This window comes from Humulus lupulus, chromosome 3 (assembly GCF_963169125.1).
Source record: "Humulus lupulus chromosome 3, drHumLupu1.1, whole genome shotgun sequence".
In the NCBI taxonomy this organism is placed as follows: Eukaryota; Viridiplantae; Streptophyta; class Magnoliopsida; order Rosales; family Cannabaceae; genus Humulus; species Humulus lupulus.
The window spans coordinates 123,504,432-123,528,310 of NC_084795.1; the positions used below are offsets into that span (position 1 = coordinate 123,504,432).

At 39.2% G+C, this 23,879-nt stretch overlaps 1 protein-coding gene across 1 annotated transcript; it reads left to right on the plus strand.

The window, feature by feature from the left end:
* Positions 1-16,694: 16,694 nt before the first annotated feature.
* Positions 16,695-17,878, plus strand: LOC133825008 (uncharacterized). Its single transcript, XM_062258012.1, has 2 exons — positions 16,695-17,280; positions 17,376-17,878. Exons 1-2 carry the CDS (start codon positions 16,695-16,697, stop codon positions 17,876-17,878), a joined length of 1,089 nt encoding a protein of 362 aa, XP_062113996.1.
* Positions 17,879-23,879: the final 6,001 nt, after the last annotated feature.

A 23,879-nucleotide genomic window follows, 5' to 3' on the forward strand; every position in this document is an offset into this window, starting at 1 on the left:
TTAAGAATGTGACATTTGTCACATGTATGTTTATTAAGGATTTTAGATGAATAAAATAATCAAGGAGAAACCTAGGAAGTCTAGAACCTTCCCTCAGCTGTAAGGATCTCGTATTACTCAGTCAAAGGGTTTAAACAACTTCAAGTGTGCTGAAAATGTTCAAAAACGTGGTTTAATTTATCAACTTAAGTTGATATATCGCAGCTATAGGGACCGATATATCGCCTATGTTGAATCGGAAAACACATCGACTTCGCACGTACGAAACCATGGAGTCTCGGGAAAATGGGGCAAGCGATATATCGCCTATAGGGGGTGATATATCAGCTCCATTTGGCCATTTTTTAAAAATCTGTAGAATCCAAAGCTAAAAACAGCCCTCAACAACTTGGACTTGCTTTTGAACGATTTTGACTTCGTTCTGGGCATCTGTTGAGCAGAAAATTCCATTTTTATTCATTTATTTATTCATTTTAAAGGGAGGTAGCTTCACTCCTTGAACTTTATAAATAGGACCCTTCACTCGGCCATTTGCTTCACCTTTCACACATTTCTCAGAGCCTCCAAGATACCAATTTCATTCTAGAGAGAAACACTAGGGTTTTGGGGATAAAAGCTTTCAAATCTAAGCTTTTCTAAACACTTGGGAAGTAAGCTAGAGTGTGATTTCGGTATTGAGGTATAGATCGAAGCTCTAAGCTATCCAAGGTACTCTTAATCCTCAGGTTTAGTTCATTGTTATTCCTCTTATTCTTTTCTTTGACTTCAAATCCTAACTCGTTATAATGGCTTTTGGTTAGGTGCTTGATTTCTTGAAACTTAAGGTTTTTCGGTAAGTTCTTATCCTGATGGTTTAGATATTCTTTTCATTAGGAAACTTATGGTTTTACTGTTTGGTTTTAGAAGTTTCCAATCCCGCACCTGTCTCCAATACTCTGGGTTTTTTGTAAGGAAAATAAGTTAGATTTATGTGCTATGTGTTTGTATGTATGTTTTTTTATGTCTTTGGTCACTTGGGAAATATGGTTGCTTAGATAGCAAATCTCAAGATTTTTATGTCTCTTAGTCGCTTGGGAAATATAGTTGCTTAGATAGCAAATCCCGAGATTTTTATCATTATCGTAGACTATAGTTATGTCTAAACCTACCTCTAAATAGTAGCAAGAGGACTATAGCGATTTCTATCACATACTACGATAATGAGTTAATGACCATTAATATTGTAGTCCATTTTTATGTTTTATGTTATGCTTTAGTAGTTTTTCCTTACTGGGCATTAGGCTCATTCCTTTTTATTTAGATTGTGCAGGTAAATGAACATGGAAGGTGGGACGGATCCTAGGTGGCTTTGGAAAGTGTATTGGGAGAGGACTAAAGGAGTGGACCGATGGGATTGATCAAGGACAACATTGACATTTGAGTTTTTTTATTATGTATTTATGATTTCCGCATTTAGTATTTGAACAATTAAAATAAAGGTTTAATTTTCTTTATGATTTTATGTATTAACAATGGGATCCTGTATTTTTTTAAATTTTATATAATAAAGCTTTATTATTTTATGTATGTATCCAAAGATAGTAGTTATTGTCTTAGTAGTTTTAAAGGTCCGAGGTCTTTAAGTAGTCGGGTCTTTACACACATTCAGGTCCGGGTCTTTAGGATGTCAGCTCACAAGCTGCATCAGATTGAATCGGACTAGTCTAAAACTGGCAACAACCCGATTTATTTCCCTATCTTTATTACCTAGGCCGGAGGTGCTGGCTGCTACCCCCGATTCGGTACGACCTATGTCAGAATTCTGCCCGCCTTCAGTGATTTCTTTTATGAACCAACGGTGCGACTTCCTCTTCTTCCTTGACCTCCTCAACGATTGAAGGAAGCTCCTCAGGAGGACCTCGAGGCTTGATGGCTAATGTCTGATCCTCTCTAATCTTCTTGCAGGCCACCATGGCGGCATCATTTACCACTGCCCTGAACTCTTTCTCCTTAGCAGGAGCGTTGGCCAGAGTTTGGTATTGACCCCCAGGGGTCTCAGACCATTCTATTCTCTTGTAAATAGCTGCACAAGATAACAACTCAATCAAAATAAGTAAAACTTAGCAAAAGCGGAAATAACTCGATCAGGTGAAAAGTTTAAAAGCAGAGATACTTACGAGGTTGGCTGAAATAATGGTATTCGCAGTTTCGGAATCTGTTTGACATAAAGAACTGGTCTTTAAATTCATTCGGATGGCTAGGGATGTCGATGATTCTGGCGGATTTAGGAAACTAGGTGAGGTAGTAGAAATCGTCTCCTCGAGTTTTAATGTATGGGTTGGCTTTTAGACAGAAAAAAATACAAAATGTCTTGTGGAGTGGGGACCTTGATGAGGGCATTTTGGATATTATATTTATTATCATTTCGCACTTAGATAATGTTAATTTCTAGTATTTTAGGTGTTCTTAGCTTTGTTTTACAAGTCTTTGATTTTTAAGCCATAAAATATGTTATAAGGTATTATTGATGAATTTAATGATTTTTTGTGGTTAGGAATTGATGTGCAATGATAGGACTTAAGAAAATGAAATTTGGGACGAGTTTGAAGTATTTTATAAGTCCTCAAACCCAAGGTTCGAGTGTAAAGTTGGAGATTACGAAGAAAAAAACACGCGAGTAGAAATTGGGCACTTGCTACGGCCAGCCTTATTCCAGGCCGCAGCCTGGGAGTCAAAGACTAGTGGCCAACACACGTATTCTTGCCAGATTGGTCCCGTGGCCCCAGCCACCGTAAAACCCTAGCCGCGGCCGCCGCTCGATACTTTCCCAGAAAAGACTCGTGGCCGCGGCCACCAAGAATCACTAATCGCGGTCTGCGATAGAATTTTTCTTAAAATTTTAATTTTTAAATGTAATTTTTAATGGGCTATAAAAGGGATTAGGGTTAACTTTTAGAAAAACTTTGGATTGCGAATTTCAAAGGCTAGAGTAGCAGAGGAGGAGAAAAATACATCAACATTCTTCAATCTAGTTTTTCTTTCTTCTCAAAATTCTTTATTTTCATTGAATATTTATGTTTGTGAATATGAATGTGATTATGGAGTAGTTTTCTTTGCAGTTGAGGGTTATTTCAAAACCCTAGACATGTGATCTTAAATGCAATCATAAATTTTATTCCATTTATTCTCTTGCATTAAATTGTTTCTATTTTTCTAATTTATTGCTATGAATATTGTGAGATCTTGTTAGGTGGCCAACTAATTAGGGTATTGCATTATTCTACTATCATCTTAGGATTTTTATTCACTTAATAGTTTGGAATTCTAAGTAGAGTGATAAATTTCAATTTGGATATTGTGACGGGTATCTTGATTGTGATGAAAAATAGAACCTAGGTGTAACGCCCTTGATAGCCAAGATTTTTACACTGTGTGTTTAGAATAGTGCAAGACTTGCTAATCAAGTCGTTTGAACATAAATGTGTTTCTAAAGTCAAGTGACAGGTTAGGGTTATAAGATTTTGATAGTAAAATAGTTGATTTTCACTAAAATAAGAGTTTGTTACATGGGATCCCCAAATACAAGGTTTACATGGCGGATACAGCCCTCAAAAGTTAATACAATAGTAGCCAGTCTAAATGGAAAAATACAAGTTTGAGCTCTAGTCCATGTAATTCCCTCGGTCGTGGCGGTCGAGCAGTTGCCGATGTACACTTCGCCCCCAAAGCTTTCCAACTCATGGTTGGTCCAGCTTTCCCTTGCCTTTACCTACACCACGCAGCACCCGTGAGCCTAGGCTCAGCAAGAAAACCAAAAACAACAAGCATAGACAACAATAGAATATACATAGCAAACTTTAGATCAATCAGTTCAATTAACAGCAGAATACAAGTGCTAAACTAGGCAGCGATAATTGTTCAATCCAAACATATAAATCAACCTTAATACAGTTAAATAGGGGTCGGCGCCCTTAGGCCAAGCCCTCTGGTTATTTAGTTGATCTCAGCTCGCTTAGGTCGAGCTGTGTTCAGTACGCTCAACATCAGCCCCGACTCCCTTAGGCCGTGTTTTCATATCACACATAATAGATAAAAAAGTTACAGAACACATATGTTCATTTACAGGGAATCTCAATCCCGTTTATAACTTAGGTGCAATTTTCTTACCTCAAATCCAGAGCGAAGGATGCAGAGCAGTCCCGAGCACGATCCTTAGTCCTAAGCCTTAACAACCCTAGTCACAAGCGACAATGGATAACTATCAAAATATAATCCAATTAAATGCTTTGGAATCAAATACTAACCTCCAGGACCTCGAATTCTACTAAACTAGGTAGTAGATTTGTCCCGAGTGCTTAGGTTTAAGTCCCCGAGCCTTCCCGAACCTAAAAACCAAACTAGGTTATGGCTGCCTAGGCGGGCTGCGACTTGGTCCTAAGGGTCGCAGCGCGCCTCAAGTCAGTGGTGCCAACTTCTTGTTCAAGGGCGAGGTGGACCGCGACTTTGCCCCTAGGGTCGCGACGCGCCCATAAGTCAACAGCCCTCCCAAGGCCTTCTGGGGCACGCGGACCGTGGCCCCCATGACTTAGTGATGGCTTAATCCTTAGTTGTTCCTTGCCTACTTCTAGCCTTAATATTTCAATCCCCAAGCTCTAAATTCCCATACTTTTCCCAGCTTAAACCAAGCTTCCCTTCAACACTTCAAAACCTTTAAGCCCAAGAGAGGGAGAGAGAGAGAGAACGTGAGTGAGAGGGAGAGAGAGTGCTGAGAGTTTGAGTAGTTTCTGGTGAGTTCTAATTATTCCTAGAGTTTCCACTAAGTATAACCCTTTAACTAAAAAGGACCAAAATGCCCCTAAAACCAACTCAGCTCTCTAATTTCTCTTAAGGGTAAAACGATCATTGCCCTATTTCCTGCTAATTCCTCGAGTCGTCCTACCAATTTCGAACCAATCCCGACATACCCAACTAATTACCAATTACATACCCGTTACTCAATAAATCCAAAATATACATTAAACTTCCCAAAATACCCCTAAGCTCACCCCAAGCCGGGTATTATACCCTGCTGTGACTGTTCCACTAATCTGCTCACTAGGATCGCCTCGAGCCGTATACTGCAAATATATCCACTTAATAATGAGGTCTTAATCATTTAATGCATATAATCACATTTATGCCCTAACGGGCCAAAACTAAAGACATGCCCTTAAAAACAAGAACGGACTCACATGAATATTTAATACCCATAAACATGCATATAAATATATTCATATTATCATATAAAGCTTGCATGCCACATAGTGATGCATTTAACCAATTAATCACACATATATCCAATTATGCCCTCCCAGCACGCTAATCAAGGTTCTAAACCTTATCAACATTTTTGGGACGTTACAACTATCCCCTCCTACTGAGAATTTCATCCTCGAAATTTACCTGAGCAACTCGGGATATTGATCCCTCATAGCTGACTCTAGTTCCCAGGTCGCTTCCTCGACCTTGTTATTCCTCCATAAGACTTTGACTAGAGGAATTGTGTTATTCCTTAAAACCTTATCCTTTTTTTCTAAGATCTAGACCGGTCGCTCCTCATATGACAAATCTGTCTGTAGCTCCAATTCGTCATACCCTAAAGTACTTCCGAAGCATTGAGATGTGGAACACATCATGAACCCCTGATAAAGATGGTGACAAAGCCAATCTATAGGCTACCTGCCTGATCTCTCCAGGATCTCGAAAGGTCCTACGAATCTAGGGTTCAACTTGCCCTTTTTCCCAAATCTCCTCACCCCACGATGTGGCAAAACTCGCAGAATTACGTGGTCCCCAACCGGGAACTCCACGTCCCTACGCTTGGGATCAGCGTAGCTTTTTTGTCTACTCTGCGAGGTAAGCATTCCAACTTGAATCTTCTCAATAGCTTCATTAGTCTTCTAAACCATCTCTGGCCCCAAATACTTCCTCTCCCCCATCTCATCCCAATGAATGGGTGATCTACATTTTCTTCCATATAACATCTCGTATGGGGCTACTCCAATCGTTGATTGATAACTATTATTGTAGGATAATTCAATCAACGGGAGGTATTTACTCCAAGACCCCTTGAAGTCCAGCACACACGCTCTAAGCATGTCCTTGAATATCTGAATCGTCCTCTCAGACTGTCCGTCTATCTGAGGATGAAAGGTTGTACTGAACTTCAATTGAGTTCCTATAGCCTTATGCAAACCACCCGAAAACTTGGAGGTAGATATGGGATCCCGATCAATTATTATAGATTTAGGGACCCCATGGAGACGTACAATCTCCCTCACATACAACTCTGTGTACTGATCCACAATATAGGTCGTTCTCATTGGCAGAAAGTGAGTTGACTTGGTGTACCTATCTACTATCACCCACACCGAGTCATATTGCCCCACTGTCCTGGTTAAACCTCCCACAAAGTCCATGGTAATATCTTCCCACTTCCACTTGGGAATATCCAAATGTTGTAACAACCCCATCGGTTGCTGGTGTTCAACCTTTACCTGCTGACAGGTTAAACACCTGGCTACGTATTCAACCATGTCCTTCTTCATCCCAGGCCACCCATGTAAAGTCTGTAGATCCTGGTACATCTTTGTGGTGCCTGGATGAAGTGAGTATGGTGTAGTACGGGATTTATCAAGTATCTCTCGTTTAATACCCATATCCATCAAAACACAAATCTGATCCTTGTACCGCAGTAAACCCGTCTTTGAAATGGAATAATCCTTAGCCACTTCAGCTAGGACATTTCCTCTAACTTCCTGTAACTGTGCATCACCCATCTGACCCTCTCTTATCCTCTCCAAGAGAGTAGACTGTAAAGTAATATTGCCCAACCAACCCACAACCAACTCTATCCTTGCTCTAGTCATCTCTTCAGCTAACTCCTTCGATATCTGTTTTGAACTGAACAACTGTCTTGGTCCCCTCCAGCTCAAAGCATCTGCCACTACATTGACTTTTCCTGGGTGGTAAAGGATGTCACAGTCATAGTCCTTCACCAATTTCAGCCAACGTCTCTGTCTCATGTTTAGGTCCTCCTGGGTGAAGAAATACTTCAAACTCTTATGATCGGTGTATATGTCTCACTTCTCTCCATACAAATAATGTCGCCATACTTTTAATGCGAACACCACCGCTGCTAGTTCCAAATCATGGATAGGGTACCGCTGCTCATATTCCTTCAACTCCCATGACGCATAAGAAATAACCTTCTCATTCTGCATCAACATGCATCCCAATCCAAGTCTCGATGCATTGCATTTCACTACAAACTTATCCCCATCTGAAGGAAGACTCAACACCGGAGCAGTAATCAATTGTCGCTTCAATTCTTGGAAGCTACCCTCACATTTATCTGACCAGGTGAACTTCAGATTCTTTCGTGTTAACTCAATCAACGGTGTGGCAATCTTTGAAAACCCTTCCACGAACCGTTTGTAATATCCCGCTAGTCCAAGGAAGCTCCTAACCTCCAAGGCATTCCTTGGCCTCGGCTAATCCCTAACTGCTTCTACCTTGGCCAGATCCACCCGAATCCCGTCTCCACTGACAATATGTCCAAGGAATGTCACTTCCGGTAGCCAGAACTCACACTTCTTAAATTTAGCATATAATTGATGCTCCCTCAACCTCTGTAATACCAATCGAAGATGCCACTCATGCTCTGCCTCTGAACGAGAGTAAACTGGGATGTCGTTGATGCAAACAATCACAAACTGATCCAAGAAATCCTTGAACACCCTGTTCATCAAATCCATAAACGTTGCTGGGGCATTGGTCAATCCAAACGACATGGCCAAAAACTCATAATGACCATACCTCATGCAGAAGGCCATCTTCAGAATATCCTCATCCTTGATCCTCAACTGGTGATAACCAGATCAAAGATCAATCTTTGAGAATATCATCGTACCCTGCAGCTGATCAAACAGGTCATCTATCCTTGGTAGGGGGTACTTGTTCTTGGTAGTCAACTTGTTAAACTCCCTGTAGTCTATACACATTCTCAAAGTCCCATCATTATTCTTCACAAATAAAACTGGAGCACCCTATGGAGAGAAGCTAGGTCTGATAAATCCCAAATCTAGTAGCTCATGCAACTGTATCTTCAACTCCTTTAGCTCTTTCGGATCCATCCTATATGGTGCCTTCGACACTGGCTCTGTACCCGGAACTAACTCAATGGCGAACTGAATCTCCCTGTGCAGTGGCAATCTTGGTAAGTCCTCAGGAAACACATCCAAGAACTCGCATACCAATCTAGTCTCTCCCGGCCCCACTGGCATAACTCTAGTGGTATCCACCACGCTAGTTAGAAAACCTATACAACCTCCTTGTAATAGGTCCCTAGCCCTCAACGCTGATATCACAGGAACGCGGGGTCCGTGCATAGTACCCACAAAAACAAAGGGATCCTCACCTTCAGGCTCAAAAGTTACCATCTTCTTCCTGCAATCTATAGTGGTCCCATATCTGACTAGCCAATCCATCCCCAAAATCATATCAAAATCATCCATACCCAACTTTATCAAATCTACTGATAGTTCCCTACTATCCACCATTATTGGCAGTGCTCTAATCCATCTCCTAAAAACTACTAGCTCCCTTGTAGACAGTATCATCCCAAACCCCGCAGTATAATACTCAATAGGTCTATGCAATCTATCAATCACTTTACTAGAAACAAATGAATGTGTAGCATCAGAGTTAATCAATATAGTATATGTAGAGCCAGCACTAGAAAGCTAACCTGTCACTACCGAGGGACTAGCCTTAGCCTCAACCTCTGCCTGTGTCAAGGCGAACACTTGAGCTGGAGTCAAGCTGTCCACCTTCCCTGGTTCCTCTTTCTTCAACGTCAGGAAATCCTTCTTGAGGTGTCCAACCACCCCGCACAAATAACAGGACTTTGCCCAGCACTCGCCCAAATGGCGCTTCCTGCATCTAGTACATTCTAGATAGCTTCTCCATGACTCACCACCTACCTGGAGGCCACCTTTGGCACCCCGACCCCTCCTATCAGGATCAACAGTAGTCGAGGTGTTAGGGGTCTTCCTCTTCTGATCACTGGGGTCTCTGCTCCTACCAGACCCTGTAAATGGAGGCATTTCCTTGCGAACATCCCATCTCGCAGTGTTCTCCCTCCAGATCTTGTTCTCATCCTACTCAGCAGTGAGGGCCTTCTCAACCGCCTGGGCATAAGGCGTCTCCCCAGGTAATGATGTGATCCTCACATCTCAGGCTACCATAGCATTAAGCCCTCGAACGAACTTGTCCTGCCTAGCTTAGGCACTAGGTCAGGTGCAAACTTTGCTAGCCTGTCAAATTTCAGGGCATACACAATAGCTGTCATGCTATCCTGCACCAATCCAGTGAACTCATTTACCTTTGTCTCCCTGACAGCAATGTTATAATATTTCTGGTTGAATAAATCTCTGAACCCATCCCAAGTCATAGCATAAACATCTCAAGTTTGTGATGTTACCTCCCACCAGATGTGAGCATCATCACAAAGCATATAGGTGGAACATGCCATCCTGTCATTGCCTTCCACCCTCATAAAATCCAGGATTGAGGTGATCATACTCATCCACTGTTCAGCTTTTAGTGGATCTGTTCCTCCCTCAAAGATTGGAGGATGCTATCTCTCAAAGATTGGAGGATGTTATCTCCTAAATCTTTCATAAAGTGGCTCCCACCTATTCCCAGTATCAGGCGGCTATACAACTGGTGCCACTACAGGTGGCAAGTTAGGTGCAACACTCCCTAGCGGAGCCTGCTACCTTAGAAGGCAAATCTCTTCCTTATGACTCTGAAGTCTAGCTTGCATATCAGCAAGCAACTACTACCAGTTCTCAGGGATTAGTGGAGGGTTCTGGCCCTACTCATCATCTCTAGCCCCAACCCCGGTGCCGACTAGTCGAATTGATTGCCTTGAACGCATAACTATCCAAGTTTATCTGTAATCAATGACTTGGTTGGTCAGGCAATGATAACAGGTTTATACTCATTCCATAGTCCAACGCCGAAACTCAACCAACAAAACACAACCATAATGCAAAAAGACATTTAAACAATTAGTCATATACAATAGCAATGCTAATAAGCATGCCTTAACATATTCACATAGTAGTCAACGGCCAAGCCCTATCATTATATCTCATGCTCCCTAACAAACGTGGAGATAAACCATTTATATTTCATTAAAAAATTCAAACACATAATAACATATATGGTTACCAAACCCTGAGTTGAGCTTGTCTTTAGCGGCGAGTGTACATGCCTAGCCAGTCTTCAGGAACCCTTAATCCTAGACAGCTCTAATACCAAGATGTAATGCCCTGGATAGCCAAGACCGTTACACTATGTGTTTAGAATAGTGATGTAACGCCCTGGCTACCCCAGAACAGTTACGGTGAATGGTGGACCGGAAATTTGACTCATTGCCTGAGTCCTTTGGTCAAAAACGCGCTCTAGGTGTGATTAACAGGCTAAGGTATAAAATCAATAAAAAGGAAATGAAGATTTTATTACAAACTGCTCTGCAGAGCTAAACAAAACATTTACAAGTGGTTCTCAGTACAAAAAGGTCACTATAGTTGTAAAGTTACAATCCCGCCGACCTAAGTGGCAAAAATAGGGTAAACCCCCTAGTTCCTCTGAGAACTCCTTGGCCGTGGTGGTCAAGCGGCCGCATATGTACACAAAACCACATCAGCTCTCCACTCAAGGCTAGGTGAGCTTTTCTTTCCCTTTACCTGCACCACATAGCACCCATGAGCCAAAACCCAGCAAGAAAACATAACACTTTCATTAACATTATCAAACGATTATCATTATAACCATACAGAGCATAAAGCTTTAAACAAATGAGTGAATATCACATGAGGTCCTGATAAACCACACTGAGTGACTGACAGGCAAGACACTAATTCAAATGGAAGAGTGGCTATTAGGTAAGCCACTAGCCTTCAACAGGTTCTGGTAAACCATACTGAGTGACTGACAAGCACGTCACTGTTTCAAATGGGAGAGTGGCTGCTAAGTAAGCCACTAGCCTCCAAGCGCTTATTTCAATCATCGACCCTCGGGGTCGGTCTGGCATTAATGCTCTTTGAGTCATTCAATACAAATAGACGATTAGATCAAATCTTTTTGGCTTGTGTAATACATGCTAAGGTCGTCCTGACTAATGAGTCAGCTCAACGTGATCAGTGCCCAGTACCACTGCCGAACCTGACTAATAAGTCAGTACCATGCACAAGTGAGCAACATATGCTAAGCATTCTATATTCAATCCATGTCCATATTCTCACAATCAACATGCCTCATGAACATCCATGCATGTCACACTTGGGGTGCAGTTTTCTTACCTTTGATTCGAGCTAGAATGAACAAAAGAACGACCCTTGAGAACGGTTTAGCTTTTAGTCCTTTAGCGGTTACCTAAACACAACACATATGGGATACCATCAATAATCAAGATAATCAAGGGCACTCAAACCATAATCTAGCCTCCAAGAGATCAATCCAAACTAATCCAAATAGCAAGGACACTCCCAAGGCCTAAAACTAGGTTCCCGGGGTCAAAACGAGCAAACGGGGCGAAAACAGGGCAAGGGCTGCGGCCCTAGCACCTTGGGCCGCGGCCCCCAGTGTTCTCTGAGGCAAGGGCTGCGGCTCCCTCCATCAAGGGCCGCAGCGCCCAGCAAGCACAAATTCCTGACACCTGCTTCATCGAACTAGGGCCGCGGCGCTCAAGAACAGGGCCGCGGCCCCCAACCCTGGGCCATTTCCAAACGCGTTTCTAACACTCCAAAGCCTCCAGAAACACACCTAAACATACCCCAATCATCAAAACAAATTTCCCAAGCTTCCCCATGCATCAAAACCCTCAAAACCCAAGGCTCGAACGAACCGAAAACTCAACAATTCACAAAATCAATTCAAAGCTTAGAAACTCGGAAAAACTCAAAACTTAAACTTCGATTACCTTCAATTGGGTTGTTTTCCGTCGAATCCTTCAGTTAAGAAGCTTCTAATCTTCCCTAGGATCGCTATGCCTCGATCCTCACTCGATTCCGACTCCTAGAACTCAAGATTTCATCAAAAAGGCTTAAACGGTAAAACGGACTTTGAAAAGGGAGAACGGAAGGTTTTCTTATCGTATGTTCTATCTGATAAGCTACTTCAAATTTAAGTAACCTCAAATAAAACCTAATGCTCGGGGTCCCGAAAACACCCCCGGGGACATTATAGTCAAAACCTCCAAAATTTCACCCTGATCTCAAATATTCCCAATTTATCATCAAATGAACATTTCTATTACCCCAAAATTGACCCCATTATGGTAAAACCGCTAATCCACTAAAAATAACCGTCTCATGTTCAATAGCTCGAATATATCTCCATAATAATGGAATCTCATTCACAAATCAAGTTATGCACCCAAATACACAAATTACCCTCAACGGGCCAAATTACCATCACACCCCTGTAATAGGAGATATGGACTCACATGCATGCATTTCACATCATATCATAATATAATCAACATATACATGCATTTATCAATTAATCACATAATTAAACAAATATGTCCCTCCCGGCCTACTATTCATGCCGTTAAACTCATCGGAGAATTCGGGGCATTACAAGTGCGAGACTTGCTAATCAAGTTGTTTGAACATAAATGTGTTTCTAAAGTCAAGTGACAGGTTAGGGTTAAAAGATTTTGTTTGTAAAATGGTTAATTTTCACTAAAATAAGAGTTTGTTACATGGGATCTAAAAAATAAGGTTTACATGGAAGATACAACCCTCAAAAGTTAATACAACAGTAGCCAGTCTAAATGGAAAAATACAAGTTTGAGCTCTAGTCCTTGTAATTCTCTCGGTCGTGGCGTTCGAGTAGCTGCCAATGTACACTCTGCCCCCAAAGCTCTCCAACTCATGGTTGGTCCAGCTTTCCCTTGCCTTTGCCTGCACCACATAGCACCCGTGAGCCAAGGCTCGGCAAGAAAACCAAAATCAACAAGCATAGACAACAATAGAATATACATAGCAAACTTTAGATCAATTAGTTCAATTAACAATAGAATACAGGTGCTAAACTAGGCAACGATAATAGTTCAATCCAAACATATAAATCAACCTTAATACAGTTAAATAGGGGTCAGCGCCCTTAGGCCAAGCCCTCTAGTTATTTAGTTGATCCTAGCTCGCTTAGGCCGAGCTGCGTTCAGTACGCTCAACATCAGTCCGGGCTCCCTTAGGCTTTATTTTCATATCACACATAACAGATAAACAAGTTACAAAACACATATGTTCATTTACAGGGAATCTCAGTCCCATTTACAACTTGGGTGTAGTTTTCTTACCTCGAATCCCAAGTGGTCTCGAGCACGATCCTTAGTCATGAGCCTTAACGATAACCCTAGTCACAAGCGACAATGGATAACTATCAAAATCTAATCCTATTAAATGCTTTGGAATAAAATACTAACCTCCAAGACCTCGAATTCTAATAAACCGAGTAGTAGAATTCATCCCGAGAGCTTAGGTTTAAGTCCTCGATCCTAAAAACCAAACTAGGCTATGGCTGCCTAGGCGGGCCGCGACCAGGCCCTAAAGGTCGCGGTGCGCCTCAAGTCAGAGGCACCAGCCTCTTGTTTAGGGGGGAGGCGACCGCAACTTGCCCCCTAGGGTCGCAACACACCCATAAGTCAGCAGCCCTCCTAGGTCCTTCTGAGGCACGTGGGCTGCGACGCCCATGAACTGGGTCGCGGCGCGCCCCCGTGAATCCAGAAATCCCTGGGTTTCTCAACAATTTTCCCCCAACTACAGCCTACAATTTCAACCTAACTATACACCCAAACCAAAAACCAGGTCTAGAATTCTCAGTATCACTTCAAAAACAACACATATGGCCTGCATCACTGGCTTAATTTTCCCTAAATCCCAAATTTAGAAGCTAACCCATGCATCTCTAAACACATCCAAACCCCATCAGAATTCAACATAATAGAGCTTAAAATCTTACCTCAGTGATGGCTTAATCCTCAGTTGTTCCTTGCCTACTTCTAGCCCCAATCTTTCAATCCCCAAGGTCTAAATTACAGGCTTTTCCCAACTTAAATTAAGCTTCCCTTCAACACTTCAAAACCTTCAAGCCCAAGAGAGGGAGAGATAGTGCTAGAGTTTGAGCTGCTTCTGGTGAGTTCTGATTATTCCTAGAGTTTCCACTAAGTATAACCCTTAACTAAAAAGGACCAAAATGCCCCTAAAACCAATTCAGCCCTCTAATTGCTCTTAAGGGTAAAATGGTCATTGCCCCATTTCCTGCTAACTCCTCGAGTCGTCCTACCGATTTCCAACCAATTCCGACATACCCAACTAATTACCAATTACCTACCTGTTACTCAATAATTCCCAAATATACATTAAACTTCCCAAAATACCCCTAAGCTCACCACGAGCCGGGTATTATACCTTGTTGTGGCTGTTCCGCTAATCTGCTCACTAGGATCGCCTCGAGCCATATACTGAAAATATATCCACATAATAATGTGGTCTCAATCATTTAACGCATATAATCACATTTATGCTCTAACAGGCCAAAACTACATATATGCCCTTAAAAACAAGAACGAGCTCACATGCATATTTAATACCCATAAACGTGCATATAAATATATTCATATTATCATATAAATCATGCATGCCACAAAGTCACGCATTTAACCAATTAATCACACATATACCCGATTATGCCCTCTCAGCACGCTAATCAATGTTCTAAACCTTATTAAAATTTTTGGGACGTTACACTAGGTTAAATGAATTGCATGCTTAATGAATTTGTTGCCTAGATTAACTTGTTTCCATTGAGTGTAATGCTTTTACTAGGTTAAATTGATCACATGCTTAATGGGTTTATTGCTTTGTGAAAAGGATTAATTAAGAGCACTTAGCTTTAATTACTTATAATAGGGAAACTGAGATAATTGATTGCTTAAGTGTTATCTGTGGGATTAATAGTTTAATTAGGAATAAGGAATATTATGTGTCATTGTTGATAGATTGATTGTCGAAGGTGGAGAGTAATTCTTGACTATTTCTTTAATATCGTTTTATTCTTAGTTATTTAATCTTTGATCATCATTTTATTTTATGTCTTCAGTTTTTAAAAATAAACCCTCTATCTAATTTCTGTTTAGTTCTTATTTTGAATAATAATTTGATCATATCCCTCGTGGGTTTGACCCTTATTTACATCTATACTGAAGTAGCTGGTATAAGTGATTGAAAAAAATAAATATTTAAATTTGATACGACATACAACACACATCAATTTTTTATGCACCATTACAGGGGACTATTGTAAGTCTTTTTATTATTCAATTTAATTAACTATATACTAACTAGTTTAAACTTTTGATTGCAGGTGTATATGTCTAGCGACGATACTCAAGAAAGATTACAAGACATAAAGCAATATCTTGAGACATCGTCGTCCCGCTCTTCAAGGACTATCACTGACAATCCACTCTTTCACCTTCAAGGAAATTCAATCCAAGACAAATACCATTACCATCTGACGACGATTCTGACTCTGAAACATCAGTTGAGTCTCAGATGGCTCAGGAAAGGAAGTTGAAATAGTTGGTGGCGCCGAATCTAGACCATCAACCTCTATGTATTCAATATCCGATGTTGGACAATAACTTTGAACTCAAGTCAGGCCTCATACATTTACTACCCTGTTTCCATCGGCTACCAGGAGAGGACCCGAATAAGCATCTGACAGAATTTCACCTAGTCCGCTCTAGTATGAAGCTAGCATAAGTAACTGAAGAGTAGATTAAATTGAGAGACTTTCCATTTTCTTTGAAGGATGGTGCAAAGGAATGGCTATATTACCTTCCTCCAGGAACTTTTAATACATGGAATGAAATGAAGACATTGTTCTTGGAGCTTTACTTCCTAGCCTCTAAGGTTGGTAGCATAAGGAAGGAAATTTGTGGCATTCGTCAACAGACTAAGAAGTCATTATATGAGTATTGGGAGAAATTTAAGAGGCTATGTGCTAGCTATCCCCACCACCAAATTAGTGAACAACTCCTGATCCAATACTTTTATGAAGGACTATTTCCATTGGACAGGAGCATGATTGATGCAGCAAGTAAGGGAGTACTGGTGGACAAGACTCCTATTGCAACTAGGAGTTTAATTTATAATATGGCAGCCAATTCCCAATAGTTTAAAGTTTGTCATGAGGTTTCAGTTAAGGGAGTAAATGAGACAAACTCTAAAGTAGAGCAGCAGCTTGCGCATTTGACTAGTACGGTTCAACAAATAGCCTTAGGTCAGCAAGTGAGACCTTTTGCCATATGTCAGTTGGTGGGGCATCCTTCTGATGCATGTCCCACACTTCAAGAGGATATCAATGAGCATGTAAATGCAATGGGGGGATTCCCAAGGCAACCTAGGAAAAATTATGACTCTTATGCTATGACTTAAAACAAAGGGTGGAAGGAACATCCTAATCTTTGATATGGGAATCAACAATATACTGTACCTACTAGACTACCAGGGTTTCCTTACCAACAAAGGCCTCAACAAGCCTATGCACCTCATCCTCAACAACCCTTTATCTCACAAGCTCAGGATCCATCAATGGCGAATATGCTAAAAACATTAGTGGCCTCCAATATACATACTCAAGTAATTCTTCAAAGTGCTTCATTAAGTCAAAGTGAGCCACAAAATCAAGGAAAGTTACCTTCACAACCTGTTAGGAATCCAAGGGAAAACACTAATGCCATCACATTAAGAGATGGCAAGACTTATGATCCACCTACTATTCCATCAAGTTCAAACGATGCACCATTGTCTCTTACTCAACCCGCCCAACAAGACAAAGATGAAACCCCAACCACAACACCCAAACCTAAACTAACTATTCCCACTTATGCCACTACTCCTCCATTTCCTAGTCATTTGAGAAAGACAAAGAAAGATGAAGCTGAACAAGAAATACTAGAGACTTTTCGCAAGGTTAAGGTAAACATTACCTTACTTGATGCCATTAAACAAGTACCTCGATATGCAAAGTTTTTAAAGGAGTTATGCACAAATAAGAGGAAGCTAAAAGGGAATGAAAAGTTGAGTGTGGGGGAAGAAGTTTCGTCAGTAATTCAAAAGAAACTTCCACCAAAGTCTAAGGATCTTGGAACCTTCACTATTCCTTGCACTATTGGAAGTAAAAGGATTGAAAAATGTATGTTATATTTGGGTTCTTCAATCAATGTAATGCCTTACTCTATTATACCTCTTTGAATTTGGGACCACTTGAAGAAACGGGGGTGATCATTCAATTAGTGGATCATTCTAATGCCTATCCAATGGGAGTAGTAGAGGATGTATTGGTTAAAGTAAATGAATTAGTGTTTCCTGCGGATTTCTACATTCTTGATATGGAGGATGACTCATTTCCATGCTCTACACCAGTTTTATTGGGAAGACCATTTTTAAAGACAGCTAGAACCAAGATAGATGTTCATGAGGGCACTTTGACTATGGATTTTGACGGTGAAGTGATTCACTTTAATATTTTTGAGGTTATGATGTATCCAAGTGATGTTCATTCAGTTTCTTCAATTGATATTTTGGACTCATTGTTACAAAGAATTCTTGATTTACATGGAGAGGATGGGTTAGATGTTGTTTTGAGGGAACCAATAGACTTGAAGAAAGGGGATGTCACTGCTGAAGTAAAGGAGACTGTGGCTACACTTAATAGTAGTGTAGAGGTTTCTAAAGAGGTACCATTCTTAGAGTTGCCTATTTCTCATGAGTAGCTTCAACCATCTCTTAAATCACCACCCAAGCTTGAATTAAAGCCACTATTGGAGCATCTTAAGTGTGTTTACTTGGGTGAGAAAGAGACATTACTAGTCATTATCACCACACACCTTACCCAAATACAAGAGGATCGTTTGATAAGGGTACTTCAGGAATATAAAATAGCCATAGGGTGGACCATAACAAATATTAAGGGAATAAGTCCAGCTATGTGCATGCACCTTATTCTCCTTGAAGAGGGATCAAAGCCTTCTAAAGAAGCTCAACGAATGTTAAATCCACATATGATGGAAGTAGTTAAAAAGGAGATACTGAAGCTCTTAAATGTGGGTGTGATTTACCCTATTTCAAAAAGCAAGTGGGTGAGTCCAGTTCAAGTAGTTCCTAAGAAATCAGGCTTCAGTGTGGTAAAGAATGATGAGGATAAGGTAGTGCCCACTAGAGTCCAAATAGGTTGGCGAGTTGGTATTGATTATAGAAAGTTGAACACTGCAACTCGAAAAGACCACTTCCCTTTGCCATTCATCGATCAAATGCTTGAAAGATTAGCAAGACACTCTTATTACTGCTTTCTTGATGGTTATTCAGGTTATAATCATATTGTTATTGCTCTTGAAGACCAAGAGAAGACCACATTTACATGCCCATTTGGCACCTTTGCTTTTTGTCAAATGCAATTTGGTTTATGCAATGCTCCCGCCACTTTTTAGCGATGTATGGTTAGTAATTTCTCAGATTACATAGAGAACATCATAGATGTTTATGGATGATTTTAGTGTCTATGGTGATTCTTTTGATAAGTCCCTCCACAACTTAACTCTAGTTCTTAAACTATGTATTGACACTAATCTTGTATTGAATTTGGAGAAGTGTCACTTTGTGGTGCAACAAGGTATTGTGTTGGGGCATGTTATTTCGAAAAAAGGGATTGGAGTGGACAAGGCCAAAATTGATCTCATTCATTCTCTTCCACCACCATCAAGTGTGAAAGAAATAAAATGCTTTCTTGGTCATGCAGGATTCTATAGGCGGTTTATAAAGGATTTCTAAAAGATTGCTTCCCCATTATGCAATCTTCTTCAAAAGGATGTGACCTTTGAATTTAATGATAAATGTTTGCTTGCATTCAACAAATTGAAGGAATCCTTGACATCAACGCCTATTATTCAGCCACCGAATGTAACAACCCGAATTTTCAAGACTAGATAATGCGGAAATATAAATGTTTTCATTTAACAAAATGTCTCAAAAGCCCGTATAAAAAAGAACTTTTTCGAAGGTCGTATGGCCATACTTAACATTTAATTACAAACATATTTTATAAAGAGTAGAGTGAGCCTAGTATAGGAAAATTACACAACATTTCCAAAAATAAAACGGCTTCCCAAAAGGTCGGTCCACATGTACATTTGCAAGGTAGACTCCAGAACTCATTGCTCTGCCTTGCCCTTGTTCTTACCTACAGTAGGAAACAACTATGTAAGCGAAAACGCTTAGTAAGTTCAACTTTAAAACAAATGCATGTAGAGAATTAGGGTTCCGGATCCATCCGGGCCCTGCACAATCAATTTCAAGAATGCAAAAGCGCCGTGGCAAACTTATGGTCATGCCTGATAACCAATGACAATTTATTTCATATAAAAAGATAAATTCCTGCACTCAGAAAATCCCAAAGCAAGCAGATATATTATATCACAACTATATCTTATCAACAAATATATCACTGCACTCAAAAAATCCCAGAGAAAGCATATATAATATATCACAATATAATTCGAGACCAACGCTCGACAATTTCCAACAATTTGGGTGTAACACGCCCTCCAACATAAATGCTAATCTGTAAGAGAGAATCAAGTCTCAACACTAAGATCTAGCCAATATATATCCCCATCAAGGGTAACTATTGGTATCGCTACTTATCCAAGAGTAAATCCCTCGCAAGGGTAACCATCAAGTTATCTAGGGCATCACTACTTATCCAAGAGTGTAATCGAAGTTACATAGTTTACAGAGACTTCCATGTTAATTAGTGGTGCTGGTGAGCAGTCGCCCCTAGGGTGTTCAGCCTCAATCTAACTTGGCAACCCCTAGTATCTCTAGGCACTCTCACTGAATGGCCAATATTCACGGCTGCTATCCGGGAATAACTTATCAGAGCACTTGCTTGGGTTCTAATCATTCACTGATTAAGTAAGCATGAGGGCCCCTAGGTCCCATTCATTTTGGCACCCCTAGGTTTAACCAGAAATCCTCACATCTTAGCCACTCGTCGCAGTAATAAACCAGACATAATAAAATCAAGCAGTGTGACGGGGATCAGCCGTCAAGGATATGAGGAATATCTACTGTTCATATTTTCTATTTCAGCACCCACTAGGCTAACGTCTCTAAGCAACTTTCTAAGACAGTGTATATATGTGCATGTGTCCCTATACTAACATACAATACAATAGTCGTTTCATGTTGCAACCACACAATATAAGTTGACTTACTTGGAGTCCTTAGCACTCAGCAGGTTTTCACCCTCCAACGTTCAGTCCAATTACGCTAGCCAATACTGTAGTTATCCATACAGTATACTCGGATTAATTGTGACACTCATAATTCATTATTATTATTTTGGGTAGTTTGGTCATTTTAATAAAAATCATTTGTAAGGATTTATGATCCTTATTTAGTTTTAAACCCATTAAGGAAATTCATACAAAATATTTGAGACTAAACCCTAAGTCTCGGGGAGACCTATCCTATGGTCTCGATTCCCAGGCTCGGGTATCACAATAGTATTTTTCCCACAATCCGCTAAAAATCTTGTTCTTTAAACGCATCGCTATTGATTCGTACTTTCAACGAGTTGGTCAAAATATATAGAAGATTTTATTCGGTATTATATCCAGAAAATACTAATTAAATTCCTTAATTATTTTTCAAGAAAATAAACTCTTAATTTTCCTTTTATTTTTCTTAAGGTTTTAATCTATAAAAACTGTTTTAAGAAAATTGCGTAAATTGTCTTAATTAGGAGAACCATAAAAAATTTCCCATCTTGGCTAGTTAATTTTTCAAAATCAATTAATTAAGTTTACTTACTAGAAAAATAATTCACTTGATCATTTTCTCAAAATATAGGGTTTTAAACCCTCTTTTAATTTATTAACTAATAATAAATTAATTCTTTTACTTTTAAAAAGAATAAAAATTCTTCAATAAAAATAATTCACACTCAACTCAAAGTGGTAATTTTAGTGAAAATGTATTTTCAAGAGTTACCAAGTTTATATCTTGCAATAAGCAAAATTTTACTTTTTACCTTAAGTTCCAAAATCTCATTTTTTTACACTAAGTGTGGAAAGCTTATTTTTCACATTTTTAACTACATACTTTATTAGTTCATAACTTTAAATTTACTTACCCAATTGTTACTAAAATTTCCAAATTCCATTTTTGGTATGCCATTTAGGTCTTTGTAAAATCTTAGGTCAAAATGAACATTTTTTATTGGTGAAATTATTTTCCAACAATGAGGTAAAAAATGACCTTATTTTCAAGTCCTTATTTTTTCCAAACTTTGACAGTTAATAACTTTCAAACCGTTCAGTATTTTCTTACCAAATTTTACAGTGGATGCTAGATCCCTTGGAAGTCACAGCTCAAAACATGTATTTTGTTATAAGGTTTTTAACAAAACCCTTGGGGGTTTTGGTCCCTATTTTCAAAAATCAACACACAAGCATCATAAAAATTATAAAACAACTACCATAACCTTATTACATCACCAATAAGAAACTTTAAGCATTACTTATATACAAAATAATGCTTAAAAATAAAAACCCTACAACAAAATCATAAAAAGTAAACTTTTTACCTATTTGTTGTTCTTGCTTAAGGTTTGGATCTTCCTATTAGCTTTGGCTCCTTCAAAACCTTTCAAAAACCCTAACCAACTCCCCCCAACATAATTAGCTATTTGAAAATCTATGGTTAAAACTTTACAAAAGCCTAGTTCATTGAAACTTTACCTTACGGAAAAAAATCCTTCCTAGACCAAGGCTTAGCTTCCAAGCCTCCTTAATGTTCTTGAGGTTGAAGATGGAGAGAAAACTTGAGAGAGTTTTCAAAAAGATGATAGTGAAAGAGAGAGAGAGAGAGAGAGAGTGGTCGGTTTTACGAGGGGGGGGGGGGGGTTAGAAGAGTTTATACAACTCTAAAATTATACCCTAAAACACTCAAGTCTTTTACTACCCACTTGACATTATCCCTAATATTAAAATGGGATTAAACTCAATTAAAATTTTGTCATCCCCATTTAATTCTTCACATGGCTGGCCACCACATATATTATATATGTGATCTTTTTTTTTTTTTTTTTATATAAAGGTTCATAAATAATTCATTAGAAGAAAAATTCAATTTAACTTCCTATAACCTTTTTCACTCTTATTAAGTTTTAAACACAAAAATTAACACATAATAATTAAATTAAATGTCTCTCACATTTAATTTAATTAATCGCACAACAAAATTTAACCTAAGGTCCATTCATGGAATAAAATTCCACACTTTAGTAAAATTAAGCATTTAACACAAAATGCCCTAAAATTTCCATTGTCCCTTAGGTTTATTATTTTTGACGAAACTTTAATTTTTATGAATGTATTTTATGCCAAAAATATATTTTCCATAGTTTTTCATTTTATTTTTCGAGATTTTTACCCGATCAGGGTTTTTGTGTTGGTCCAAGACCGAAAGTCTTATCTTGACTTTTAAATCACAAAATTCATATTTTGGCTAGCAATAACTCAGGGAATAATTTCCAAACAAATATAATATTATTTAAAATAATATTCTTAACTCGGGGAAAAAAAATCCCGACCCGAGTCGTTTAAAGGTACTCGAAAACGCAGGACGATACATCGAATTGGGAGTTACCATTTGAAATAATGTGTGACGCTAGTGATTATGTAATAGGGGTGGTTCTTGGACAAAGAGTTGGTAAGGTTCCTCATGTTATATACTATGCCTCTCAGACTCTTAATGTTGCTCGGTTGAATTACTCTACTATAGAGAAAGAGCTTTTAGCGACCATCTTTGCTCTAGAAAAGTTTCGGTCTTACTTTATTGGAACTAAAGTTATTGTTTACACTGACCATGTAGCTCTTAAATATTTACTATCTAAGAAATAATCAAAGCTCAGACTTATTCGGTGGATTTTACTTCTTCAAGAATTTGATCTTGAAATAAAAGATAAGAGAGGGTTAGAATTTTCCCGACGAACAACTCCTAGCTCTTAAAGAAGTTAATCCGTGGTTTGCTTATATTGTTAACTATTTGGACACTAAAGAGTTACCAAGAGACCTTACATAATCTCAAAAGAACAAGATTAAGCATGATGCTAAGTTTTACATTTGGGATGAGCCTTATTTATGGAAACATTACATTGATCAAGTCATCCGAAGGTGTGTTCCCAATTTTGAATTTCAATCCATCCTTGCTTCTCGCATTCTCATGCTTGTGGAGCTCATTTTGGAACAAAAAGAATGGCCCATAAAGTACTTGACAACATTTTTTATTGGCCTACAATCTTTAAAGATTCATATGCATATTGCAAGGCATGTGACTGTTTCATGTATGCGACATTTATTTTATGGGACCATTTCCATTGTCATTCAAATTTGAGTATATTCTCTTAGAGGTGGATTATGTGTCTAAGTGGGTGGAAGCAAAAGCAACTAAAGCAGATAATTCTGAAACAGTGGTTGAGTTCATTTGAACGAATATCTTTTGAGATTTGGCACTCCAAGGGAAATAATTATTGACCGAGGTACTCATTTCTGCAATAAAACTATTGAAACTTTATGTCGATGCTATCAAGTGACTCATAAAGTAACTACTCCCTACCATCCACAAGAAAATGGCCAAGCCGAGGTATCGAATAAAGAAGTCAAGTCTATCCTTATAAAGACGGTGGATCCAAATAGGAAGGATTGGAGTGTA